The 26,462-nt window shown below is 30.1% G+C and overlaps 3 protein-coding genes across 3 annotated transcripts; 2 read left to right on the forward strand and 1 right to left on the reverse strand.

Annotated features, from left to right (window-relative positions):
• Positions 1 to 814: 814 nt before the first annotated feature.
• Positions 815 to 4,152, reverse strand: LOC143193187 (NEDD8 ultimate buster 1). Its single transcript, XM_076399213.1, has 10 exons — positions 3,938 to 4,152; positions 3,623 to 3,882; positions 3,351 to 3,552; positions 2,888 to 3,045; positions 2,610 to 2,806; positions 2,395 to 2,556; positions 1,666 to 1,804; positions 1,379 to 1,610; positions 1,157 to 1,289; positions 815 to 1,098 (listed from the first exon to the last, which is right to left on the reverse strand). The coding sequence occupies exons 1-10, from the start codon at positions 4,064 to 4,066 to the stop codon at positions 920 to 922; spliced, it is 1,791 nt and encodes a 596-aa protein (XP_076255328.1). The 5' UTR covers positions 4,067 to 4,152; the 3' UTR covers positions 815 to 919.
• Positions 4,153 to 4,239: 87 nt separating this feature from the next.
• On the forward strand, positions 4,240 to 4,983 carry LOC143193190 (mitochondrial inner membrane protease subunit 1). The gene is made up of 3 exons (XM_076399215.1): positions 4,240 to 4,423; positions 4,522 to 4,681; positions 4,734 to 4,983. Exons 1-3 carry the CDS (start codon positions 4,322 to 4,324, stop codon positions 4,916 to 4,918), a joined length of 447 nt encoding a protein of 148 aa, XP_076255330.1. The 5' UTR covers positions 4,240 to 4,321; the 3' UTR covers positions 4,919 to 4,983.
• A 153-nt stretch (positions 4,984 to 5,136) lies between these two features.
• Positions 5,137 to 25,395, forward strand: egh (egghead). The gene is made up of 3 exons (XM_076399214.1): positions 5,137 to 5,934; positions 15,873 to 16,176; positions 22,165 to 25,395. Exons 1-3 carry the CDS (start codon positions 5,378 to 5,380, stop codon positions 22,744 to 22,746), a joined length of 1,443 nt encoding a protein of 480 aa, XP_076255329.1. The 5' UTR covers positions 5,137 to 5,377; the 3' UTR covers positions 22,747 to 25,395.
• Positions 25,396 to 26,462: the final 1,067 nt, after the last annotated feature.

Consider the following 26,462-nt stretch of genomic DNA (forward strand, 5'->3'; position numbering starts at 1 on the left):
CACAAACTCATGTGCATAAATATATTATTAAATTTATTTAAATCTACTACTATTTTTCTAACAAGGACAGATAGTGATTGAGGAACACTTCCTCCTGCTCTAAATTCATATTTAAATAATCATCATTGACTATTGAAATATCTTCCTTTCAAAAGCCTTCTCTCTTTCATTTCCTCATTTTTTTTCCGTCTTTTTATCTCTTCAATACTCTCAAATCCTACTAAGGAATGACAATAGGTTTATGGAATTGGTATTATTTTTTTGTATATCATTTACATTTTCGTCAATTTTATATTTACTTATAATATTCAATACAGCAGCAGACATTCTTAAAAACGTATTTTAATTTATGTTTTGCAAATAAAATAATACATGTAAATGAAGAGTAAATAAAAATGATTTTATTAATAAAAATGTGTGTTTTTAACAACAAAATATCACAAACTCATGTGCATAAATATATTATTAAATTTATTTAAATCTACTACTATTTTTCTAACAAGGACAGATAGTGATTGAGGAACACTTCCTCCTGCTCTAAATTCATATTTAAATAATCATCATTGACTATTGAAATATCTTTCTTTCAAAGGCCTTCTCTCTTTCATTTCATCTTTTTTCCGTTTTTTTATCTCTTCAATACTCTCAGATCCTACTAAGGAACCACAATATGTTTATGGAATTGGTATAAATTTTTTGTATATCATTTAAATTTTCGTCAATTTTATATTTACTTATAATATTCAATACAGCAGCAGACATTCTTAAAAACGTATTTTAATTTATGTTTTGCAAATAAAATAATACATGTAAATGAAGAGTAAATAAAAATAAATTTATTAACAAAAATATGTGTTTTTAACAACAAAATATCACAAACTCAATTGCACAAATATATTATTAAATTTATTTAAGTCTACTACTTTTTTTCTAACAAGGACAGATAGTGATTAAGGAACACTTCCTCCTGCTCTAAATTGATATCTAAATAATCATCATCGACTATTGAAATATCTTCCTTAAGCCTTTCAAAAGCCTTCTCTTTCATTTCCTCCTCTTTTTTCCGTCTTTTTATCTCTTCAATACTCTCAGATCGTACTAAGGAATGACAATATGAATAATTCTTTCATAATTGTTGTTTAAAGTAAATACTCACTATTAAACTGAGATAAATCTCCAGAAACTATACCTCCATTCAACAGTAACTCCTCCGCAGATTTCATGATATCGCCTCCGTGTTTTTGTAGAGCTATTTTTGCCATTCTGGCGTCAAAACCTGCATCAACCAACTACAATAATATATGCTTTATATTTAATAAAATGATTTAGAAACAAAAAATTGATTAGTAAGGAAAGAAAATAATTAACGGAAATCTACCTGAGGCACTAAATCTTCTATTAAAGACATAAATTCCATACTCCTAGATTCACTAGGCCCAGGTAACGGATTTTCTTGAATATATTGAATACTATCCGATATTATATTATTACAATTTCTTAAAGCAATTCTAGCCACTTCTTTATTATATCCCATATTAACCAGAATATTTAAAAAATTTGGATCTACATACTGCTTACCATCGGCACATTTACCCAGCTTTTTCCTCTCTCTAAAATATCATGTATCGTTTATAAATTATAACAAATTTGCATAAATATTTATACTTATTTAATATTTCCTCTGCTATTGCTTTTTTTCTACTTTCATATCTTTTCTGTCTATTCTCATTAATATAATTAGCAGCTAAATTAACATCACCTCCAACAGCTCTCAGTCCAATTTTAGCTTCAGTTTCAGAATACCCTTCATTAATTAAATAATATAAATTAATAACATAATCTTTATATCCGAAAATTCAACTTCAATATATTTATGCCCATAAAGCGGAGAAAGTAAAGTGTTCTTATATAATTTAATCCGAAGTTACAACAGATATGACCTAAGCGTTTTAGGTCGATTTATCATTTGTCACGGTTAAGTTAAGCCTCATTTTGTTGATTTGATTTTTAACGGTATATTTCAAGTGTTTTGGGACGTTTAGATAATAGAAAGATAAATATTATAAAAAAACTTAAAAGGATTTTAAGTTCAAAGCGGTTTAAAAATCAAATTATATCTGACACTTTCTATATATAAATATTACTACTTCACTCATTTGTTTTCAAATATCTCGAATATTAAAACGTCAAATTATAAAGCAATTATATGAATTTGTTTTGAAAAATAAAGGTGTGTTAATTTCATATAGAACACTATTCAAGATATGTGTTTTATTTGGAAATATTTTCATATACTGGAAATTGTATGTTCTTAAAAATCTATATATAAAGTTTGTGTGAAGTATTAATTTATAATATATAAATAAACTTAATATACCTTATAGAGATACATACCCAACTCAACTAAAGCAAGAATACTATTTTCATTCACTTTTAATTTAAGCAATTCAGTCTGCACTGTTTTTAAAAGACTAAGTGACTCAGATCTTTTATTTTGATGATATAATAATACTGCTTGTAAAAGGTGGAGTCTGGCTAAAAGACAATCTTCATTTCCTGAGATAAAATCATAAAATTAGATCAAATATTGGGAAAGTTGACTTTTATACCCGATGATCCTTTCACAGCTATCAATCTCTCCATATTAGTTCCGTAAGTTTCTTGAAATTTCTTCTCACACCTATGCAAACGTTCCTCAGCCTCTGGAAGATGAGTGAAACTTTGAAGACACAAAAAGCACCAAGCTATATCAAGATCCAAGAGCGCATAGTTATCAACAGATTTTAGAAGAGCAGAACTGCAATTTCTGGAATAAAATATTAAGAATATAATGGCAATTAAATATCAAAAACTATTAAAATAATACAATAAAAATATTAGTATATACCTAAATTCTTGATCAGCTTCAAGAAAAAAAACTAATCCTGTTGAATAATCCTCTTTTTTAAGTGCTGATCTTCCTTTTTCATGCAAAGTCATAGCAACAATTAGTGCTTTTTTCTCATTATTTGGTATCTTTATAGGATTTCCAAATTGATCCTCCAACTAACAAAAGAAAGAAAAAATATTAACATGCCAGTCATTTCTATTCTTATATTAATCCTCTATTACATTATAAGATAGCATAAAATAAACCTATCATAATGAATAATAAATAGATATGGTTTCTGCTTTATAAACACTTTCTTACCTTACTAATATATTAATGCCTCTTCCTGAAGTAGTTTCACAAGAAAGTATATAAAACATTTAAATGAATTTAATTTTAATAATATTAAACATTAGTATTAAATAAAAGATTCTTATATTTATAAGTATTTACATGTACATCTATATATGTTCATATTTACCCTCAAATAATGGTCATCCAAAGCCAGTAATTGAGAATCAGTTTTTACACTTTCTAGTTCCTTTATTTTATTTTCATTCTTTTCCACTTCAATAGGGGTCTCCGCCAAAACAATCGCTAAAATTTGCTGTCCATTCTTAATCCCTTGATTAAATAGAGAATCATTCGCTGATATTATTTTTCCAGCCGATATCAATTTCAGTCTAAAAATACGATTTACATTCTTCAATAAGACAGTTTTCTAATAATAAAATAATATCTATATCTACTTACTTATCCAAATCTACCAAAATATCTTGACATATAAATTGTTTTAAATCATTTCCTCTGCAACTTAACATTACCTCCTTAGTAAGCAATTTTGGCGCTTTTCCTTGATCTACAACTTTAATTTTCAAAGTAGCAAGACCAGAATTTTGAAAACGACTCCTTTGCATTAAATTCTCCAAAGAATTTACTTGCAATTCTTTTACAACTTCAAAACACATATCATTTGGCAGTGATAAAGATTCACTGATAGTTCTGCTTAAAGCCTATAGCAATTTATAAAAAGTTATTTTTAATTACCTTGCGTAAACAATTATTTACCTTGATATGTTCTTCAGAACTTCCATTTTCTTCATTATAGTATGGTTTCAACCATAGTTTAACACCATCTTTCCGCAATTTATCTCTGATTTGAATCAAAAAATCATCTTTTTCTGGAGAGTTACCCATTATATATAATTCAAAAAAGAAAACAACTCTAATACGATAATATCAAAAACAATAACAACTAGTGTTTCACCGTGACACTGCTATAATCTTCTTTTAATTTACATATAAATTTACTACGGTAATGGCATTATATATGAATTTTGCACATACCTGACAAAAAGCTAAAGAAGATTCGTATGAAGTGGTTATTAACCTAGATGTAAGGTGATTTTGAATCGCTATAAAAATAAATTTAAATAATGAAATAAAACCGCAATGAAAAACTTTGTATCCAAATTTATAGGCACTTTAGGTTATGTAATTCAATATGGTTGTGTTGCTCATTGTGTTTTCGAATACATAGGTGATTTTGTTTTGGTATGCTATAATTTGTATACTAACAGCAAAATATAATTCCTAATATAATGATAAAATAGATGAATATATTCCAGTTCTAAAATAATATTAACTTTTAGTGTTCTGGTCCTTCTATGGAACCAACAATAGTTTCAGATGATATTCTTTTTACTGAACATGTATCTACACTGAGACAAACGATTAAAAAAGGAGATATAGTCATTGCTAAATGCCCCACAAATCCAAAACAACAAATATGTAAAAGAGTTATAGGAGTACAGGAAAGTATTTTTTTAATATGAGAAATTTCATTAGAATATGGGTGTTTTATAGGGTGAAAAAATTAAAACTGGTTTTGCCAGATATGAAATAGTTCCTATAGGCCATGTATGGTTACAAGGAGATAATGGAAATAATTCCACAGATAGCAGAAACTACGGACCTGTTCCCATTGGACTAATTAGAAGTAGAGCTATATGTAAAGTATGGCCACCAAATAGTGTAACAATTTTATGAATGCTAATTTATTGTTATATAAATTGTTGTTGAATTTTATTTAATATAATGCTAAGTACATTTCATTACTTTATTTTCTTTATAAATCATTTAACCCATTTAGTCGTAAAATACTAAACAAGATTCACACAAAAGTCATTTCCTTTTTTTTCTTTAAAAGATACGATTTTGTGGGCATATTGGCAACGTAGCACATTCATTCAATATATCCAGCTGAAACAGTTGTCAGTTGGTGTTATAACAAAGTTTTGTTGCTTGCTGTGCTGCTATAAAATTAACGTTCGATACATTTTCGTTTACTTCGTTTTTAAAATAATCTTGCATTTTTAGTAGTGAAGTTTCGGTATTGATTAATAAAAGCTTGCTGAAAGGACTTAAATATTCGATACTTGTTTATGTTTATTGATCGCAAGAAAACTAAGTGAAGGGTGTGAAAGACCATTGTTTGTATTATTAAAAATGAGGATTTTGAGAGATTTGGGCAGTTTAACGCCGAATTGCATTATCAACCTAAATAGTCGGACCAAACACACGTTACATTGTCTGTTATTTTTGACGATTGTGTGTTCCTTCCAGTATTATTCATATTGTTTGAAAGTGCCTCCAGATGAAACGCCGGCATCAGACAACTTAGATCCTTGGGTGTACTACGGAATAGTGGGGGCATTCATTCTATATACCCTGAGATTAGTGACTCTGCTATCCTTACCACAAGTGATTTTTAATGCAATTGGATTGACATTCTATAATGCATTCCCAGATAAAGTAACCTTAAAGGGATCTCCTTTACTTGCCCCATCGGTCTGCATACGTGTGGTAACCCGGGGGGATTTTCCAGAGTTGGTTAAAAATAATGTGACCAAAAATATGAATAAGTGCCTGGATGCTGGTTTAGAGAACTTTTTTATTGAAGTTGTTACTGACAAACCAATAGGGTTAGAAGGACATCGAAGAATTAGAGAAATTATAGTGCCACCTGATTACAAAACATCAACAGGAGCCTTATTTAAAGCAAGGTATGTATTTTAAATGTTATAGGCCTGATACTGTTATCTAAATGATTTATGTAATGAACTTAAAAATATTTCATTTTATAAAGAATATGTTTGAATTTATTCAAAAATTAAATTAAAATAAATATATTTCATTGTAAATAAATTTAAGTAACATATGCCTTTGTCACGTCAGTTTTTTTTATAGTTACATATCCTTTGTCATATATATTAAGATCTTTATGCAATACATTTTAAATTAATTTGTTTAAGCATTTGCATATACTTTATATGTAAATATTTTATAACAAAATTAAAAATTGCATTATGACATAATCACACAAATACATTTTGTGCTAGGTATTCTAATCTCCTTTAGCAGGAAAATTTACACTCATTTCCAGCTATTTAGTTAATATAATTGGATGAATATTTATTTATTCAAGTTTGAGGAACCTATTATATCACTGTGCTATCTTAGTTTTATCAAGAAATATTTGTGATTAGTTTTTTTGCTTTGTGCAAATTGTTGAATTGAATACTAGATGTATTTTATTTTAATATGAATTTTAATATATAATTTATATAAAATATATATAAACCATTATAATCATAATAGTTGTTTGTAAAATTAAGAACAGCACATATAATTTCTAAATACATTTTTATATTGTTATAATATAAAAAGTAAGATCATGAAGCATAGATATGTGTAGATTTAGAAAAATTGAAGACTTTTCGATAAATTTGCTTGCCTATTGATCTATTTCTTTTCATTAAAACTTAGTAATCTTTCTTATTTTGATATTTCATTTATGGTACTTAAATAATGGATTAAAATCTCTATCATATCCTGATATATCGAAATGTTATAAGGGTTATTATTATTTTTGAGATAGCATTAAAGATAAAAATGAAAGTTTTTATCTTGAGTACTATCCCACAGAGGTTTTTCGATTTAGGTAACATTCGCATCACAACAATTGGTTGTTCTCAACTAAATGCATTATTGGAACAGTTTATGAGTTATCGTTCTCAATGTTATGGATTAGATAATTTATATATAATGGTAGACATCCTTAATATAAGCATACATAACATACTAACTGAATTTTAGCTCAAGGAAACGAAACAATGAACTGTGAAAATTGTTTCCTCGAAGCAGACAAATATTGTGGTGACATAGATCAGTAGCTGTGGAATAATTAAAAATGTTTATATTATCCTCGGTATTCAATATTTTTTAAAAGCACGACATTACATATCGATGACAACATTTTTTGTTTTACGTTTTTCGATTGTTTTTTTTATTGTTTGTCACTTATTTCGACCTGCGTTGCAAGACAATTTTTGAATGACATTTACCGTCAGCAAATACCGTGATATTAAAATGTTAAAAAGCATTCCATCATATTTAGTTTTATTATAATATTATGTTAATGGTCTCGAAATGAAAGCTTTATTTCATTGGCCAATTTAAAAGTAATTTAAATAATTAATTATTTTTTAGTTAATTTGCGTTTGTAATAAGGCGGTCCTTTTTTAGCGTGTCCAAAACAAGAGTACCATTTAATTTTAAACTCTACATAATCGGTAACAGTAAGCATTATTGCACATTCCTTAAGGTTATTTGAATACTAATTAACTTTACGGTAAAGTCTGCAGAAGCTTATCAAGAGTTCCTGTGTTACATCAAATAAAATTATACAGTTGATAATTGTTCGAGCCTATAATTAACATTAGAATAGTGTCATTAGTCGCTTGAGATAGAGCATGTCGTTTCTCATTGTAAATCCTTCAAGCCAATTCACTGTAATTCAAACAATTGGCAAAGTTTTATCAATAAATTGTGTTTGATATTAAATAATATTGTTTATTGTACCGTATGCATACATTCAAATGGTCAATTAATTTAATCAAAGCGCATAAAGGTGCGATTTTTAAAACCCATTATTAATATTATCTAGATATATTTATACACTCCAAGGTATGCCAACTAAATTTGAAAAATATTCATACATTTTAACAATCAACGTAAATAGAACCTTACATAACATATCTGTTAGTTTGTCAGAATATCAATATAGTGTATCAAAAATGGAGTTATCGAAACCATAATATACCTCAGAATGTTATTAAAAGGTTTAAATTATGTGGTAAATATATAAATATAGATACTGATATAGGGAAATTATGATATAGCGAATGAATAAATGGTTTTGTTATTATTTTTAGAAGCTAACTATTAAGCGTGTAGGTTAGATGTTGATTATACATGCAGACATAGATACGATTAATAAAATGTCTTTATATAGGGTTTTTCAATAAGAACGGGCCGATTTTTTAGGGGCATATTTTGAATTTATTGAATTAACGGGAATCAACTTAACAGAATTAATTTAATTAGAATTAAATCCATATGTTTTTTAGTTAGCCCTAACCCACAAAGCCCTTTTTGAAGGAAAAAAATACAGTTGAAGCAAAAAACTTGGCTTGATGCCGAGTTTCCGGACACTGTCCCAGGAAAATCAACCATCAAGGATTGGTATGCTAAGTTTTGACGTGGTGAAATGAGCACCGAAGGCGGTGAACGCAGTCGACGCCCAAAAGAGGTTGTTACCGACGAAAACATTAAAAGAATCCACAAAATGATTTTGAATGACAGTAAATTGAAATTGAATGAAATAACAGACACTCTAAAGATATCAACTGAACGTGTACATCATATCATTCACGAATATTTGGGTATGAAAAAGCTCTGTGCAAAGTGGGTGCCCCGCGAGCTCACCTTTGACCAAAAACAAGGACGAGTTGGTGATTTGGAGCAGTGTTTGAAGATGATCAAGCGTAATAAACCCGAGTTTTTTCATCGATATGTGACAATGGATCATTTTACCATCATTTTACTCTGAAGTCTAATCGACAGACATACGAGTGGACTGCACACGATGAACCCGCTCCAAAGCGTGGGAAAGCGCAACAGTCGACTGGCAAGGTTATGGCGTCTGTATTACTACCTTGAAAAAGGACGGACCATCAACTGAGACCTATTTTGAAGCAAAGGACAAATCGTACTACAAAAATGGTATCGAAAAGTTGGAGGGTCGCTACAATCAGTGTATCGCCCTTGAAGGGAATTATGTTGAATAAAAAAAAGTAATTTTGCCAAAAAAAAAGTTTTACTATGGTAGGCCGGGCACTTTTCAATTGACCTGTTACTTATCAAAATCCAGACTGAAATTTCTAGATCCTAATTAAGAAATATCTACTGCTTTTGAAAATATTACTAGTCCGTGGATTTCTGTAACAAGCATCACAGTTCGGGGTGTGAGGGTACCAAAGGCGGACTGAAGTTGCTGTCAACTAACACAGTCTGAAATTTGGACAGAAGTTTACAATTCAAGGTATAAGGCCACCAAATGCGGGTTGCGGTAGCTCAGTTCGAATATGGACCTACCAAAACTTGGGAAACCATTACATTCAGAGTATACCATAGATTCGACCGAATTTGAGCGATGACCTGGGTTATGTTGACTTTAAGGGAATCGGTCTGTTGCTACTTAGTCTGGACAAGAGCAATTTATTCATATGAGAAAATTGACGTAACGTCTGTTGTTAACGTATCGAGAATATATATTAATCCCAGTAATTGTATGTTAGAATACTATATATTATTGGTACTACATTAATTCGAATTCATAACGTAAAATATGAATAAAAATTGTAATAATATACTCTAGATGTGATAATATTAACAACATTTTCAGGATAGAAAGATTTATAGTAAAGTAAAATATAACTAATAGTTATCTAAAACTGGTAAAATATATTAAATTTATATATTTCAGTATTAGTGTCGTTCTTTGTTCCTAGTATGTATGTAAGTTTGATAAGAATATAGGCACTTGCATTGTTACACACTATATTGCATATTTTTGGCGAAAAAGGTGAAAAATATAAAGTTGCAAGAGAAGAATTCATGCATACAACGAAATGGGGATACTGAAAAAATATCGATATAGTCTGTTTAAAGTTATTTCGTACATAGGCCATCTAAATTTGTGACATCAAAACGTCGCAATGTTGCCGCATCAACTCTGAGTTTTAGTTCAGTTTTGCTGATTTGATATGACTAACTTGACAATTCTAATCTAAATTAAATAATTGAACAGAAATGTTATCAAATATAATTTATTTTAACATTATAGTACATCTAAAAACTACAGTTAATTATACAGCCACAACATTTTAGAGGATAGAGTTATAACCTCTTATCATTATTGCTTTCAAGAATTTTGCATGCGTCTGACAACAGGACGACTTTGATAGACTCTTTCGTTTACGTGTTCGAACTAATCAGACATCGTTGTTTCTCTTTTTAACTAGATTAAAATGAGAAGGAAAATATTGCGTGATTCTAAAACGAATTTACAAATTGCGGCTGTCAATACATTAAACATCTTGATGTCACATCAACAAAAAAACTTTGAATAGATTATATACATATCTTTGGAAAAAAAAATTAAAACATTTCTTAAGCATTTAAAAAACCTTTTACTTATTTCAATTTTAATTTAAAAAAAATAAAGGGCCAATTTCAAAGATTTATTGCATTTTGGTACTTAATATTAAATGCTCTTAAGAAAATATTGCTACTTAAAATGTTTAAAAAAGATCAATGTTGTCTGGGAATGATATATTAATATTTTTATTTTTTATATCCATATTTTTCTTAATTGTCACAAAAAAAAACGATTTTTTTTGTGATATATCGATACTTTTTTAAAAATACCAAAATCGATGTATCGATATTTTTATTGACGACCAACATTCCTACAAGAAATATTTGCACCACATATATTCATAATTTAATATATCGATGCTATTCTATATTGAAATATACCATATTTGACAATTTTGTTTTTTTATTTTCTTTTCTTTTCATTAATGTTTTCAATATCTCAGTTAAAAGCTTTCATTCATGTTATTTTAATTTATCTAATGAAGAAGAAAGGTATATTAAAAAAATTGAGCAACATAATAAATATGTATTACTAACAAATGGAATAGAGACTGGAAAATGCAGCTTAGTAGCTCGAAATCTGCCCATGTAAAGTTTGCGTAGCGGCGAAATGACATAACCTAATTCATCATTTGAGAAATACCCACAAAACAACGAAGAAGATTACAAAATAAAAGCAACGTGGAAGCAATACTGAACCACTGAACAATGCAGAGGAAGTCAGAAGATTGAGGCGAACCAAACCACACGAACTTGTATAGAAAAACATACTAATTTAATTATTATTTATCCCGTACTCGTCTTGCTTGTGTATTGATTCAAATACAGTCGAAAAATAGTAAAAAATTAATTTGTAAATTAAAATTGTACATAATCATTGTACATCTAATGTAAGGTGTAATTTAAAAAACTGACTCCTTAATCATGTAACTTTCTATAGTAATTTGACATCAATGACTGAACAGTAGGTCAAACCTACGCTGCTAAAACAACATGGCTACCACATCAAACCGCCCTTACTGTAAAAACCAATATATTTCAAACTTTGGATATGAATTTTATTTTTGTATGACCGTAAATCCTTATAAATCCGTATTATCTGTTCATAGATTCCTTGATATCATACGTATTTAATATATTTATTTAGTCCAACCCGTCGGATTAGTACTTGCCGTTTTCATGATACATCATCAGTCGGGTATACCCATCCAATTCCACAAAGATGAATCATCTTAGACGTCGCCATCAGTTCACAACTCCTTAATTAAATTTATAAATTATCACATACGCAAGTCTTGATAACGATAGAATCAGGCAGTACTATGGATGTCGCCTGATAAGATAAAGTATTCTTGTTTAATCGAAGCCAGATTTCCAAGTATTACAATTGGTTTGCGTCTGACAAATACAATGCCGCTTGGCAGGCCCATGTTTACTCTGTATTTATACGAATTACGTGATTAAATAACGGAAATCATATCAATTTTTTTCCTAATGTAAAAATATGTTTTATATATTCTACATAATTTCGGTATCAAATAAATGACTCATAAGGAAGCCCATTCGTTACTTGTTCCAGTCTGATTTTATATATATTTTTACATAGCAATATAGTACAAGTATTTGACGCACCCAGATATTATTAATGTAATTACTTACACCAAGACCTTCGGATTGCAACTGTTATAGAAGAAATGAAGAGATTTCCAACAAGACATGAGGAAAGACCCCACTCCCATTTTAATACCGAAGTGCTCTTGTATTAACACTAAATAAGACGCAGACTCAAACCGTGTGATCTTGTGTAGTAAAGTGTACTAAAGCCTAAGAACACTGAAAAGTGTTACTAACTTTTATTTTATTACAGACTCGGTAAGAGCCATTGAGTCTTCTAGATAAGTATCTAGTTTTAACAGATCAATTGAAAATTCCCCAGCTTGATACATAGATGGTGCTACTAGAATAAATCCATATGTTTTTTAGTTAGCCCTAACCCTCAAAGCCCTTTTTGAAGGGGAAAAATATAGTTGAAGTAAAAAACTTGGCTTGATGCCGAGTTTCCGGACACTGCCCCTGGAAAATCAACTATTAAGGATTGGTGTGCTAAGTTTAGACGTGGTGAAATGAGTACCGAAGACGGTGAACGCAGTGGACGCCCCAAAGAGGTTGTTACCGACGAAAGCATTTAAAAAATCCACATAATGATTTTGAATGACCGTAAATTGAAATTAAATGAAATAGCAGGCACTCGAATGATATCAACTGAATGTGTACATATCATTCACGAATATTTGGGTGTCAGAAAGCTCTGTGCAAAGTGGGTGTCGCGCGAGCTCACTTTTGACCAAAAACAATGACGAGTTAATGATCTGGAGTAGTGTTTGAAGATGATAGTTTCACTTCACTTCACATCATTTCACTCCGAAGTCCAATCGATAGTGATCCGAGTGGACTGGTAGGGTTATGGCGTCTGTATTTTGGGATGCGCATGAAATAATTTTCATTGACTACCTTGAAAAAGGATGGACCATCAACAGCGACTATTACATAGCGTTATTGGACTGTTTGAAGGGCGAAATCGGAAAACGGCTGCATTTGAAGAAAAAAAAGTGCTGTTTCACCAAGACAATGCACCGTGTTACAAGTTACAAATTACAGCGACTATTTCGTGTTCTCAGATCTCAAAAGAATCTGCTCGCTGGGAAGAAATTTTCGTCGAATGAAGAGGTGATGGCCGAAATTGCGGCCTATTTTGAAGCAAAGGACAAATCGTACTACAAAAATGGTATCGAAAAGTTGGAGGGTCGCTATACTCAGTGTATCATATTTGAAGGGAATTATGTTGAAAACATAAAAAAATTAGTTATATATCTCCGTTTCCTGGTGTCATATCAAAATAATAATATAGAAATATATTATTAATCAACCTCATTATGACACAATATAAAGTAAGAGATGAACAAGATGTAGTATGTCTGACTATATATATATATATATATATATATATATATATATATATATATATATATATATATATATATTATATATATATATATATATATATATATATATTATATATATATATATATATATATATATATATATATATATATATATATATATATATATATGAATAACATTTCAATTTAGTTTAATTATATTTGACGTTTTTATTGTTCACATGTTCGTGTTTCGTAGGGAAGTGCATTTTAAAAAACAATTCGTCACAAGGCCTTTATTAATGATGTTATCAATATTTTAAGACAATTAAATTATTATTATATCTATTAATCATCTTTATCATTGAAGACGTTAATTCAAACCAAAGAAACAAAACTAATTTGATGTCAATTATGATATATTTCAATATCGAAGCAACAATATCGATATATTTAATTATATATATTTTATATATTTAATTATATACTCATAACTTTATATTTTTCATCTAGTAGCATCTATGTACTTTATGTATTCCGAAAATGTACAATTTTATCTGCAATAGTATCACTGCCCATTCCTTACATATTCTAATCAAACCCTAACTAAAAACTAAATAAATATAACCCAAACTATATATAATAAACCCAAAACTAAATAAATCTAAAATAATCTAAAAAACTATGTATATATATATATATATATATATATATATATATATCTCAGTATGTCAGCATACCCTAGCCACATTTTAATTTCTTTAGTTGCTTTGTGAATGAATTTTCTACCAATAATATATGGTATATTAATATAGTCTATTCAAAGTTTTTTTGTACATACGTCATCAAGATGTTTAATGTATTGTCTGCCGCAATTTGTAAATTCGTTTCAGAATCAGACAATATTTTCCTTCTCATTTTATCAATGCTATCTGATTAGTTCGAACACGTAAAGGAATGAGGCTGTCAAAGTCATCCAGTTGTCAGGCGTATGTATTATTGAAAGCAATAAGTGATAAGAGTTTATAACTCTAACCTATAAACTATTGCGGCTGTATATTTAACTGTAGTTTTTAGATTTATTATAATGTTAAAATAAATTATATTTCATAACATTGTTGTTCAATTATTTTATTTAGATTAGAATTTTGTTGTATGTCAAAACCAAACTGAACTAAAACTTACAGTTGACATTGCGACGTTTTGATGTCACTAATTTAAATGACGTGTGTACACAATAACTTTGAACAGACTATAGATACTTACTGGTATTAATAAGTAATAAAATTAATAAAACTAGTGTTTTGTTATTTTTTTCAGAATATCATCAAATTTTTATGGCATAATTAATTAGCCAAATAACAATAACTTATAATAAATATAACCAGATGCATATTGTCAAAGTGCGCGTTACTTGTTGCGCATCTTGTTCATTTCCCTGTAGTTTAATTCGTTCGGATAACCCGAAATTACATTTTTCACAATCTTATATATTAATCAAAAATCGATCAAATAAAACACTAACATTACAGCGATTAATTAAAGTAGAATTAGAAATTAATAGGTTTCCGAAACTGGTTGGAATAAATGTTTTACTGTAAGCGGGTGATAATTAGAATGCATTTTATTTAATTTATGCTAAGTGAGATAAATTAGAATAACTAAGAGGAAAATGTATTCATGCTATTGTGTCATAATGCTAATTTTAAAATTGTTATATAACCCATTTATACGGAAAGGTTTAATTTTAAGCGTAATACATATATAAAGAATATAACACTCTACGGTAGTATTAATTTAGAAAAATCCCGCCATAAGAGTGTATTTCACTTCAGATAATAATAAACAATTAGATATATTTTGAAAATTTAACTGAGATATCAATTACGTTATAACAGACCACGTGTGACGTATGTTTACACATGTATCGTGGTCGTACGTTTCAAGGGATTAGGTTGGATTTTCTAGTGTGACTTGTGTGTATTTCATATTGAGTTGTTGAGATATATAATCTGAATTAAGAGTATTCTAGTTTAGAAATAGAAAAAAAAGATAATTGTGATTGGTTGATGGGATTTCTACGAGAGAATGATTATTATCATAGAATTTAACTCATATGAATCGTTCCCTTAACTCCTAATATTTGTATCCTTCAACTGTGTTACCCTTTCCTATCATCCTGAACGTTGACATTTCTTTGTTAATAATCTTTTTATCTATACATAAATCTTTGTCAGATATTTTACTTTTATTTATTTATTTTATTATTTATTGGGCTTATTTATTTATTTGTCATATACATTTTATTTATACATATACGCATTTATGTTTGTCCACGTTGTTTGTCTAGATTATCCGGTTTTTAACACAAAGACACAATTGTATACTGGCGAAATGATGATAAAATCATCAAAATAAAATAAAGACTAGAAATAAATCGTTAAAATAAAAACCGTTTTCTTATAAAACTATATTTTAACAATATTCGTTAAATATTTCAGGGCTCTTCAGTACTGCCTGGGGGACGACATTAACATATGGAGCGATAACGATTGGATAGTCCACTTGGATGAGGAAACCCTTCTGACGGAAAACTCTGTCAGGGGTATCTTGAACTTCGTCACGGATGGCAAACATCATATCGGTCAGGGTCTCATTACCTACGCCAACGAGGAGGTGGTCAATTGGGCCACCACTCTGGCGGACAGCTTCAGGGTGGCCGATGATATGGGAAAGTTAAGATTTCAATTTTTGATGTTCCACAAACCACTGTTCAGCTTTAAGGGATCTTACGTGGTGACACAGGTAAAGAGGACAATTTTTAAAATACTCAATATTTGGCAAAAAAATTGTTGTAAAAATTCAGTTTTTAAAATGTTTTATCTTTTATTTATTTCCTGTAGAGGAGTCAAAAGAAGCTAAATCTAGGAAATTCGTTAGAATTTCAAATAATTCATGGCATTTTGAGCTATGCTAACTAGGTATTTAATTGAAAGAAGTGGAACGACAGTGAGGGTTTAAATCTATTTCAACATAAACCAAACTCCAACCTCTAGACGTCTCATTCATTACACTATACCGTCTTAATATAAACACATGGCCTTGTTCATAACATTGATTGATTGATCATGACATTAACATAGGTTGTTAGTTCACAGTAACTTCAATAAGTATTTGGAGACTTTATACTCAGAACAGCGACACATTTTTTTGGCAAAATTAGTTTTTTTATTCAACATAATTCCCTTCAAGGGTGATACACTGATTATAGCGACCCTCCAACTTTTCGATACCATTTTTGTAGTACGATTTCTCTATTTTGCTACAAAATAGGCATCAGTTTCGGCGATCACCTCTTCATTCGACGAAAATTTCTTCCCAACGAGCCTTCTTTTGAGATCTGAGAACAGGAAATAGTCGGTGGGGACCAGATCAAGAGAATACGGTGGATGAGGAAACAATTCAAAGCCTAATTCATGGATTTTTGTCATCGTTTTCACTGACTTATGATACGGTGCATTGTCTTGGTAAAGCAGCACTTTCTTTTTCTTCAAATGTGGCCGTTTTTCGCCGATTTCGTCCTTCAAACGGTCTGTTGCTGTTAATGGTCCTTCCTTTTCAAGGTAGTCAATGAAAATTATTCCATGTGCATCCCAAAATACAGACCCCATAACCTTGCCAGCCGACTGTTTTCCCACGTTTTGGAGAGGGTTCATCGTGTACAGTCCACTCGGATGAGTGACAATTGGACTTCCGGAGTGAAATGACGGAGATCCATTGTCACATATCGACGCAAAAACTCGGGTTTATTGCGCTTGATCATCTTTAAACACTTCTCCGAATCATCAACTCGTCGTTGTTTTTGGTCAAAAGTGAGCTCGCACGGCACCCACTTTGGTGTTTTATTCATATTCAATTTACGGCAATTCAAAATTATTTTGTGGATTTTTTTAATGTTTTCGTCGGTAACAACCTCTTTTGGGCGTCCGTTGCATTCACCGTCTTCTGTGCTCATTTCACCACATCTAAACTTATCCCATCATTGATGGTTGATTTTCCTGGGGCAGTGTCCGGAAACTCGGCATCAAGCCAAGTTTTTGCTTCAACTGTAATTTTTCCCTTCAAAAAGCAATATTTTATCAACTCGCAAAATTCCTTTTTATCAATTTTTTTACAAAAATAAAAGTTGCTTCACTCAAAATGCTATAATTCAAAACGAATGATCAAAACGAGATGTCAAATTTATACACGCATCTTTTGAGGGTTAGGGCTAACTAAAAAACATCGATATAATTCTAGTAGCTCCATCTATGTGTCAGGTCGGGGACTTTTCAATTGACCTGTTATATATTATTTATTAAAATTTAGATGTTTCCTAATTGAAATATTTTATGTTTCGGGGTCTTTGAGCATCTTTAATCCACCTATTATAACATTACAGCATCAGTTGCGATAATTTTGCTTTCATTTACTATCGTACAAATATTATAACACTATATAAAACTATATTGTTTTATAAGACATATATGTGTAAAGTTTTAAAGAAATTAATTTTAAATGCGATACATACAAACATATCGATGAACTAACTCTATAATAATAGTAATTTCAAAAAAATTCGTAGTAAGACATAGTAAGACTATATTTCAATTCAGATGAGCAAAATACATTTTATATTTTAAAAATGTACTGATATATCAATTGCCTTATCAATTTAGCAGAATATCAGTGATTGTTATAGTATCAGTGATTCTTGATATCATGATATACATTGAATAACACAGCAAGTCTAGTGTAAAATAACTATTTTATTTCATATCTCAGGAATTAATACAGCAGACTATCCTACCGGTGGTTCGTATAAGGTTATTCTTGATATATAGAATATGACTAGATAAATAAAATTATGTTTTAATCTAGAGTTGATCTTATAGCATCGAATGAATATTTTCAGAAACGAATTTTCATACAAGTTTGGATAAGATTATCAAATGTTTTTAAGTAAACGTGGCCTACTTTGTTCTTCACACATTACTTTTATGGCAGATTCAACTGTTCGAACGTTCTTATTTCAATGCTAAAACAGTAGTTAATTAACATTTAATTTTATGTTTCGGTAAATACAGGATTTGTTTGCTGAATTCTCAGCCTAAAATGAATTGGATAATGTTCTAATACCTCGCCTATTCCAAACTCGTGATACTATTTTTTAACGTCTATTTGCCAATATAGATTCTGAGTAAAGAAACATAAAAATAGTGGAATTTTTACGCGATTTTGTTTAAAGTATCTTTTTTGTTTGTATTGGGCTTGAGGAAATCGATAAATTTGGTGGAAAATTCCTGTCTATTATAAAATTTTATAGATTACAAGTAAATAAAACCACGGTTGGTCTATTACCTACAGTACAATATGTACTGTAGAATTTCCGTTATCTTTGAGATAAAGTTTTGCGCAGTTATATAAAATTATTACCGATACATTAAGGGATTTCTCTTTAAAAATAAAATCAGTTTTACATGGTAAATTGTGGCCTTGCCACCTAATGATTACTCATACATAGACAACCTTTGATACCATGTAGAAAACACTGTCATATATTGTACTATTTTACTACAATATATATAAACGGTAGTGACGTGTAGTTTTTATAACATCCATAAAAATGATTAATTCAAATTTCCTCTTATTTGTGCATGTTAATAATCCTTTACACGAACAGTATTAAAATATATGATCTAATTTCGAACGTAGCAGTTATCTATTTTATAAAAAAAACAATTGAATCACTATTTTTATATAAAAAAGTATCAGACTTATTTTTGGATTTGGAATAGAATGGGATTAAGATATAAACGTCGACAAGGTCAGAAAGTTCAAACGTTTTTATTTAGAAAAATTTGCAATAATATATACACGAAAATAATTAACGAAATTAATTTGATTAATTTTGATTGAGTTTCCCTAAAAATAAACACGTGTTAATGAGTATTCTAATATTTCATGCCTGTGAATATGAACATATGTTGAAATTTATACGTGAGGCATTGCAGGAGATAAATAATTACTAACAAGCCTTATTTTCTTTATGCTCTTACGCGAGAATATGTGTGGTATTTTAAAACAAGACTTTTTTATGTGTTTACATATATATATATATATATATATATATATATATATATATATATATATATATATTTATATATATTTATTTATTTGAAAGTTTCCTTTTACCAACTATGGGTTTATCTGGACTGGACCTACAGTTTAGCACCACGGTCCTCGGTATTAAACCTATCGACTGGCTAGTGACCAACTTAAAAATCATTCCAGAAGACATCCGGTCATACCCACCCAGCCTGGTTATTGGCGTGACTTAGATCATTTTCCTTGTCGGATTTTGCACTCTTGCCTAGGATAATCACAAATATTAAACATTCACAAACATAAATTTACGACCATGGCCCAGCAGGATTCAAATCCGCAACTATCCCAACAGTAGGTGGACCGTCCTGTTGCCTTTACCACGGGCCAACCAATCCGCCAACAATAGTTTAATTCACTGTTTTGTCTTGTATTTTTTCAACAATGAGGAGAATTAAAAGAAAACATTAAACAATAGGATAAACCAGTTTTAGTTCTAGGAATTATAGTATAGTGTCTAGCAATGGAGATCCAAAGCCAATGGAGACAGAAACTATAAAATCAAAGCATTCTGTGTAACTAAAAGATTGTTGAAAGGTATATATGTCATGACAAAGTGTTAGTGTAAAATAATTATACATTATTATTATACAAAGTCCAACTGGAAGAAAAAACTGAGAACAAAAAAAGGAAAATGAATGAAAATTAATAAATACAATAAGGCCAGCAAAAAAATAAAATGAATGAAAAAATTTAAAAAAAAACATCGTCATATCTGGCTTAGGACTTAAAACTAATATATCCTTTGATATTTATTAAATTTACAATTATTTGATACTGATTAATGTGTAAGATAATTTTATAGCAACCGTTAATAATTAAATTGAGGAATTGTTTTAAAAATAAACGTTAAAAGTGAACCTTGACTGGCATGGAAAAACATATTATTCATACTATAAATTCGTGATTAATAATTAATACTATTTGCATACTTGTGGATCTTTAATTAGTACATTTATTTCGAGTAAAAAATCATTTTTAAAAATAAGTAATTTCCAAAACAAAATATATTTATATCTGGAATAGGAACTGATAAATCGTGCAAGTTGTACACTTTCTAAAGACTTATTGCGTGACAAGGCTTTATCTTTTATATAGATAGAGTGCATATGTTACTCAGCTGAAACCCCTGTGTATAACATCGAACAATATCGCTTTTTTTCATGTATAGTCTTAATGTTTTCGTAATTAAAAAGCCTAATTATTTTTTGGCGTGACTATCAAATTATTATATCACAAGGTGTGTGTTTTTTTACAGTTATATATCTTATAATTATGTTCATTTGAATAACAGGTCAATTGAAAAATCCCCGGCCTACCATAGTAAAATACATTTTTTTGACAAAATTAGTTTTTTTTTATTCAACATAATTCCCTTCAAGGGTGATACACTGATTATAGCGACCCTCCAACGTTTGGATACCATTTTTGTAGTACGATTTGTCCTTTGCTTCAAAATAGGCCTCAGTTTCGGCGATCAACTCTTCATTCGACGAACATTTCTTCACAGCTAGCATTCTTTTGAGATCTGATAACAGGAAATAGTCGCTGGGGGCCAGATCTGGAGAATGAATGGATGGATTTTTGCCATCGTTTTCACTGACTTGTTACACGGTGCATTGTCTTGGTGAAGCAGCACTTTCCTTTTCTTCAAATGCGGCCGTTTTTCGACGATTTCGTCCTTCAAAGGGCCCAATAACGCTATGTAATAGTCGCTGTTGATGGTCATTTATTTTTCAAGGTAGTCAATGAAAATTATTCCATGCGTATCCCAAAATACAGATGTCATAACCTTGCCAGCCGACTGTTGCGTTTTCCCACGCTTTGGAGCGGGTTCATCGTGTGCAATCCACTCGGATAACTGTCGATTGGACTTCGGAGGGGAATTATGGAGCCATGTTTCATCCATTGTCACATATCGACGCTAAAACTCGAGTTTATTACGCTTGATCATCTTCAAACACTGCTCCGAATCATGTTTTTGGTCAAAAGTGAGCTTCAAAAGCACCCAGTTTGCGGGTGCCGCGCGAGCTCAGAGCTTTCTCATACTCAAATATTCGTGAATAATATGATGTACACGTTTTATTGATATCTTTAGAGTGTCTGCTATTTCATTCAATTTCAATTTACGGTCATTCAAAATCATTTTGTGGATTTTTGAAATGTTTTGTCGGTAACAACCTCTTTTGGGCGTCCACTGCGTTCACCGTCTTCGGTGCTCATTTCATCACGTCTAAACCTAGCATACCAATCCTGGATGGTTGATTTTCCTGGGGCAGTGTCCGGAAACTCGGCATAAAACTAAAACTTGCTTCAACTGTGTTTTTTTCCTTCAAAAAGCAATATTTTATCAACACGCGAAATTCCTTCTTATCCATTTTTTCACAATAACAAAAGTTGCTTCACTCAAAATGCTATAATTCACAAACTAATGATCCGACAGCTGTCAAATGTATGCACGAATCTTTTGAGGATTAGGTTAAACTAAAAAACATATGGATTTAATTCTAGTAGCGCCATCTATGTGTCAGACCGGGGACTTTTCAATTGAACTATTAAATCACAGTTAAAATAATTTTATTGTTTTAGGTCAAAGCAGAGAAAGATGTATCGTTCGACAATGGTCCCGATGGTTCTATAGCGGAAGACTGCTTTTTTGCGATGAAAGCCTACAGCATGGGATATACCTTCAACTTTATAGAGGGAGATATGTGGGAAAAGTCTCCCTTCACGCTGATGGATTTCATACAGCAAAGAAAACGTTGGTTACAAGGCATCTTACTAGTAGTTCATTCTAAAGCAATACCGATCAAGTATAAATTATTATTAGCGTGTTCTTGTTATAGTTGGGTAACTTTACCCCTTTCTGTTAGCAATATTATCCTAGCTGCTTGCTTCCCCATACCATGTCCCTTAATATTGGATTTCATTGTAGTTTTCATCGGCAGTGTAAACATCTACATGTTTATATTTGGTGTATTGAAATCTTTCAATGTTTACCGATTGGGGTTGTGCAAGTTTTGTCTATGCGTAATGGGAGCAGTAGCAGTGATGCCCTTCAACTTAATTATAGAGAATATAGCAGTAATATGGGGCTATTTCGGTAAAAAGCATAAATTTTACGTAGTCGATAAGAACGTAGCTCGTGATAATGTCATAGATATATGTTAAATAACACTATTAAATGGATAATTTCAACAAGTCTGGTTAAGTTTTTGTTATTTCATCTGTGATAGTTTATGTAGATAATTGATCTCATTCTATCTATAAGGCAAGGAAATGAAACTGTTGCTAGTGGCATGCCAAATGAATGATGTCTATAAAGAAACGCGTTTAGACAATGATGTTCGAAATTATGAAATAATTTAGGACTAATTAGTAATAAAAACGTTCAAATATTAAATTAGTACCTTTGATTTGTTGTGATATCGTATATATATGTAGGTACGCGTTGAAAGTTTATCGTTCAACTTGGAATTCATCAGCACCAGTTCAACAATAATACAAAGTACATAACCAGACGTGTGTTTGTTTGTTTCATAGTGAGGCATTATATTGTTTAATGCTGTTCTACTACAAAGTTCAAATTTGAATTTAGTACTATGTTAGCCACACAAATATGCACAAATTTATTAACATTAGATGGTCTTAATGTTACAATCAAATTAAATTATTTTTCACCATAATGCAAGTATCCTGTGGTTTTCGGTTAAACGGCGTATAAAATTAGTTTGAATATGTTTCGCGATAAATCGTGGTTCGAAAGGAACAGTTATACAACATATGAACATGAATGTTCTTATATTATACATGAACAGATGTATATAAGTGTAACCAAATATAATATATTTGGCTTTGCCAATTTTATCAGTGTTTGGTTAATGGAGTCATAGTAAAAGGAATATACAGATCCTTATGCAAACATCAATTTTTATTACGGTAAAGATTGTTAAGTCAAATAAGAATATAGAATTTTATTTAGAATTTGTGGTTGGGCGTTTCACGTGCCCATTATCTAGGTTTCGTAATTGATTGCCTAATTTGGTTTGATAGATAAGTCGTTTTACTTATTTTTTTAACTTACCAACATAAAGCGAAACTGTTCGAATTAAATGTTTCCATTGTAACATTGTCAAGTATGATTCAAGTTGTCAAATTCAGTCAAGTTGATAACGAACGAGAGAAAAACTTCATTAATATAGCAATATCAATATTATTTTATCTTTATTTAATAATGTCAGATTGTTCTTATGGAAAACATTTAGCGTTATCGATTGCAATATGTCGAAGGGTGTCATTTTGCCATATTAACAATTATCATTCCCCAGAAAGTGTATTCAGATTATTTTATTTAGCGATTTATAGATATATTTATTTGCGTTTTTTTTGTGTTTAGTACGTTGGCAAATGAATTTTCACTATTCACTAGTTACTTTGGATTTTTGTGCTCCGCAGTAGATGGGGGTTTTTTCTTGATAATTAATGTTTAATGTATTTTATGGCTATTATAAAATACTCCCAACGGATGTATTCGAAGTTTGTTTGCCAATTATATTTGTATGTATGTATCTATCTGTGTGTTTGTTTAAACTATAGTATGTTAACTTTATTTTCATTCTTTTAATGTCTAAATTTCTCATCGATCATTTCTTTAATTTTGTTCTCATATCGATGTTCTCGGATTAATTTATTAATTTTCTTCAGTTGTTTTCAATATGTTTCAAACTTACAAAACAATCAGCGTTGGTCCAATATATATGTATATAGAATAATCCACTTTATGCTGCAATGAAAAAAAATCTTAATCGACTGCAACTTTTTTATGTCTACACACACAATAAAACTCTGAAACAAAAGTCAGTTACTGATTCGGATTAAATATTCGATCCGTATTGCTAGGTATCTTAATTTATATATATTTTTCTAACGATATTTTATTTAGTCGTGCTTGGCCAAGTTTCAAAAAGCCAGCGCTAGGTAAAGAGTCAGAAATAACCCATCGACACCTCATATGTTGCAAATATTTTATAAAAGTTTGTATACCTCATTCCATATATTAAATAAGCAATAAATATTTGTTGTTATTAAATTACCAACTCGATGATAATTAATGGGGTTAAACAAGTTTGATGTATGTATTCATATAAATATTTATGAAGCTTAAGTTAATATTAAACGTACAAATACTTAAGTGTTCGATGTTGGTGAAATTTAAAAAATTGTTGTTATTATTGCAATATATGAAGAGCACGTGGTTATAATTATTTATATACATTTCAGATTTTTGACACAATGCATATAGTATCATCCATATTAATAAGTTCACGAAATATATTTTGTTGTTAAAACTCAAACTTTCTGTAACTCTTCTGCTTGTTACTTCAGGCTAGCTTAACTTTAAAGGTTGGAGGTATATAGATGCGGGCATCAGGTACCCTGGTCTTGTTGCTTATATTATCACGCAGAAAAGTTGCAGAAGAATATTGCGATATGTTTAAAACCAATCTCTACGAATGTTATTTTGTTTATGAATTTCGTTATTTGATGGTGATTGCAATAACGTCAATATTTTAGGCTAACCTATTGCTGCCCTAAAATTAAGATTGAGCATACAACAAAATCGTATTGTTTGGTTTTTATGTCTTTTATTACTTAAAATTTCATTCCACGTAAACTGTTTTTTTTCGTAGTAGAATTTATAGTCTAGTCATTTCAAATTTTAATGTAAAAAGGCAAACAAAATATGTTAATAACACTTAATTTCGCTAGGCAGAAGAGCAAATGTAGGATTGTAAGACTATTACACATTTTCATTTATTCTATGTTGGTTTTATTTATTCCTCCCCTTTTTACCGATAAAAAATACTCATATTCATAATTTTAGAGATAAATTGCCAAACAATTGTTTTTTGATAAAACATGATAATGTATAATCTATTAAATTTATAAATTATTGATAAATACAATTGGTTGATTTTTCTTTTTTAGAGTATTTTAATACGATATAATTGTCACTTTTAATAATTTTTATAGGTAATAATATAATCGCTTCATTTTTTTGGACACGGCATCTTTCGAAAGAACATTATAGAGTACAAATATATATTTTATTAAAAAATGGCGGCTCTATGAAATACATTTTCCAACGTTTATGGTATTGATCTGCAGGAAAAGGATAACCATATAAAAATAAAACAAATTAATCTGTTTAATAAAATGTTTACTTATTTTTTCGATAATAAGGCTGCCAAATCGATACGATACGTTTATTTTTAGTGATTCACTGGCCGATCTGCAATTCTAGGTACCTATAATAAACTATCAGTCTCATCAAAAAATTGATCTCTTGCTGTATGAGCTGCCTTTGTCTCACTCTTCACTTTATCAGTGTTGTTGTTGAAAATGTTGAAGTGAGTATCAGTGATCAATCGAATTTATCCATAATTTCTGAGAATAGATGTGATGCTTTCATTAAATATCTCAACAGTAATGTTGGTTGGAGTGTAAAATTTAAATAATTTTATCATTACTGGTACTGGGTGTTAGTGTATTCTTTTGAATGATTTAGTATTATAGTTTTAGATTCCACCGAAAAAAACATTTACGTGTTACAGGGGGATTCCCCTAAATTGTTCGCGAATCCCCAAAACCCTATAATCTTCCTAATGGAGCCATATTTGGAGGCAAAATAAGTCAAGGAGATGGGTGGTCTAGGTGATATTCCATTTGTGTACTTAATAATGAGTTCTTATTTAAGAGTGCGCGTGCGCGATTGAGTGACACGTCCAAATAATACTTTACCACTTTTTCATTCCTAATCGGCGAGCGCTATCTATACGATAACCAAATTCGTTTAACAACGTAACTCGATGTTGTGAATACTACGA

The sequence above is a fragment of the Rhynchophorus ferrugineus genome, unplaced genomic scaffold (assembly GCF_030347505.1).
Source record: "Rhynchophorus ferrugineus isolate W39M unplaced genomic scaffold, kcgeb_rfMv2 rfM3, whole genome shotgun sequence".
NCBI classification, from domain to species: Eukaryota; Metazoa; Arthropoda; class Insecta; order Coleoptera; family Curculionidae; genus Rhynchophorus; species Rhynchophorus ferrugineus.

Bases quoted from the DNA above. Each gene is read 5' to 3' on its own strand.
- egh (XM_076399214.1), top strand. From the start codon at position 5,378: ATGAGGATTTTGAGAGATTTGGGCAGTTTAACGCCGAATTGCATTATC. The intron at 5,935-15,872 runs GTATGTATTTTA...TAAATATTTCAG, and splicing joins GGAGCCTTATTTAAAGCAAG to GGCTCTTCAGTACTGCCTGG. The intron at 16,177-22,164 runs GTAAAGAGGACA...TTATTGTTTTAG, and splicing joins GATCTTACGTGGTGACACAG to GTCAAAGCAGAGAAAGATGT.
- LOC143193190 (XM_076399215.1), top strand. From the start codon at position 4,322: ATGAAAAACTTTGTATCCAAATTTATAGGCACTTTAGGTTATGTAATT. The intron at 4,424-4,521 runs GTATGCTATAAT...ATTAACTTTTAG, and splicing joins ACATAGGTGATTTTGTTTTG to TGTTCTGGTCCTTCTATGGA. The intron at 4,682-4,733 runs AGGAAAGTATTT...TGGGTGTTTTAT, and splicing joins TAAAAGAGTTATAGGAGTAC to AGGGTGAAAAAATTAAAACT.
- LOC143193187 (XM_076399213.1), bottom strand. From the start codon at position 4,066: ATGGGTAACTCTCCAGAAAAAGATGATTTTTTGATTCAAATCAGAGAT. The intron at 3,046-3,350 runs GTAAATATGAAC...TTCTTTTGTTAG, and splicing joins TGGATGACCATTATTTGAGG to TTGGAGGATCAATTTGGAAA. The intron at 1,290-1,378 runs GTAGATTTCCGT...ATATTATTGTAG, and splicing joins TAGAAGATTTAGTGCCTCAG to TTGGTTGATGCAGGTTTTGA.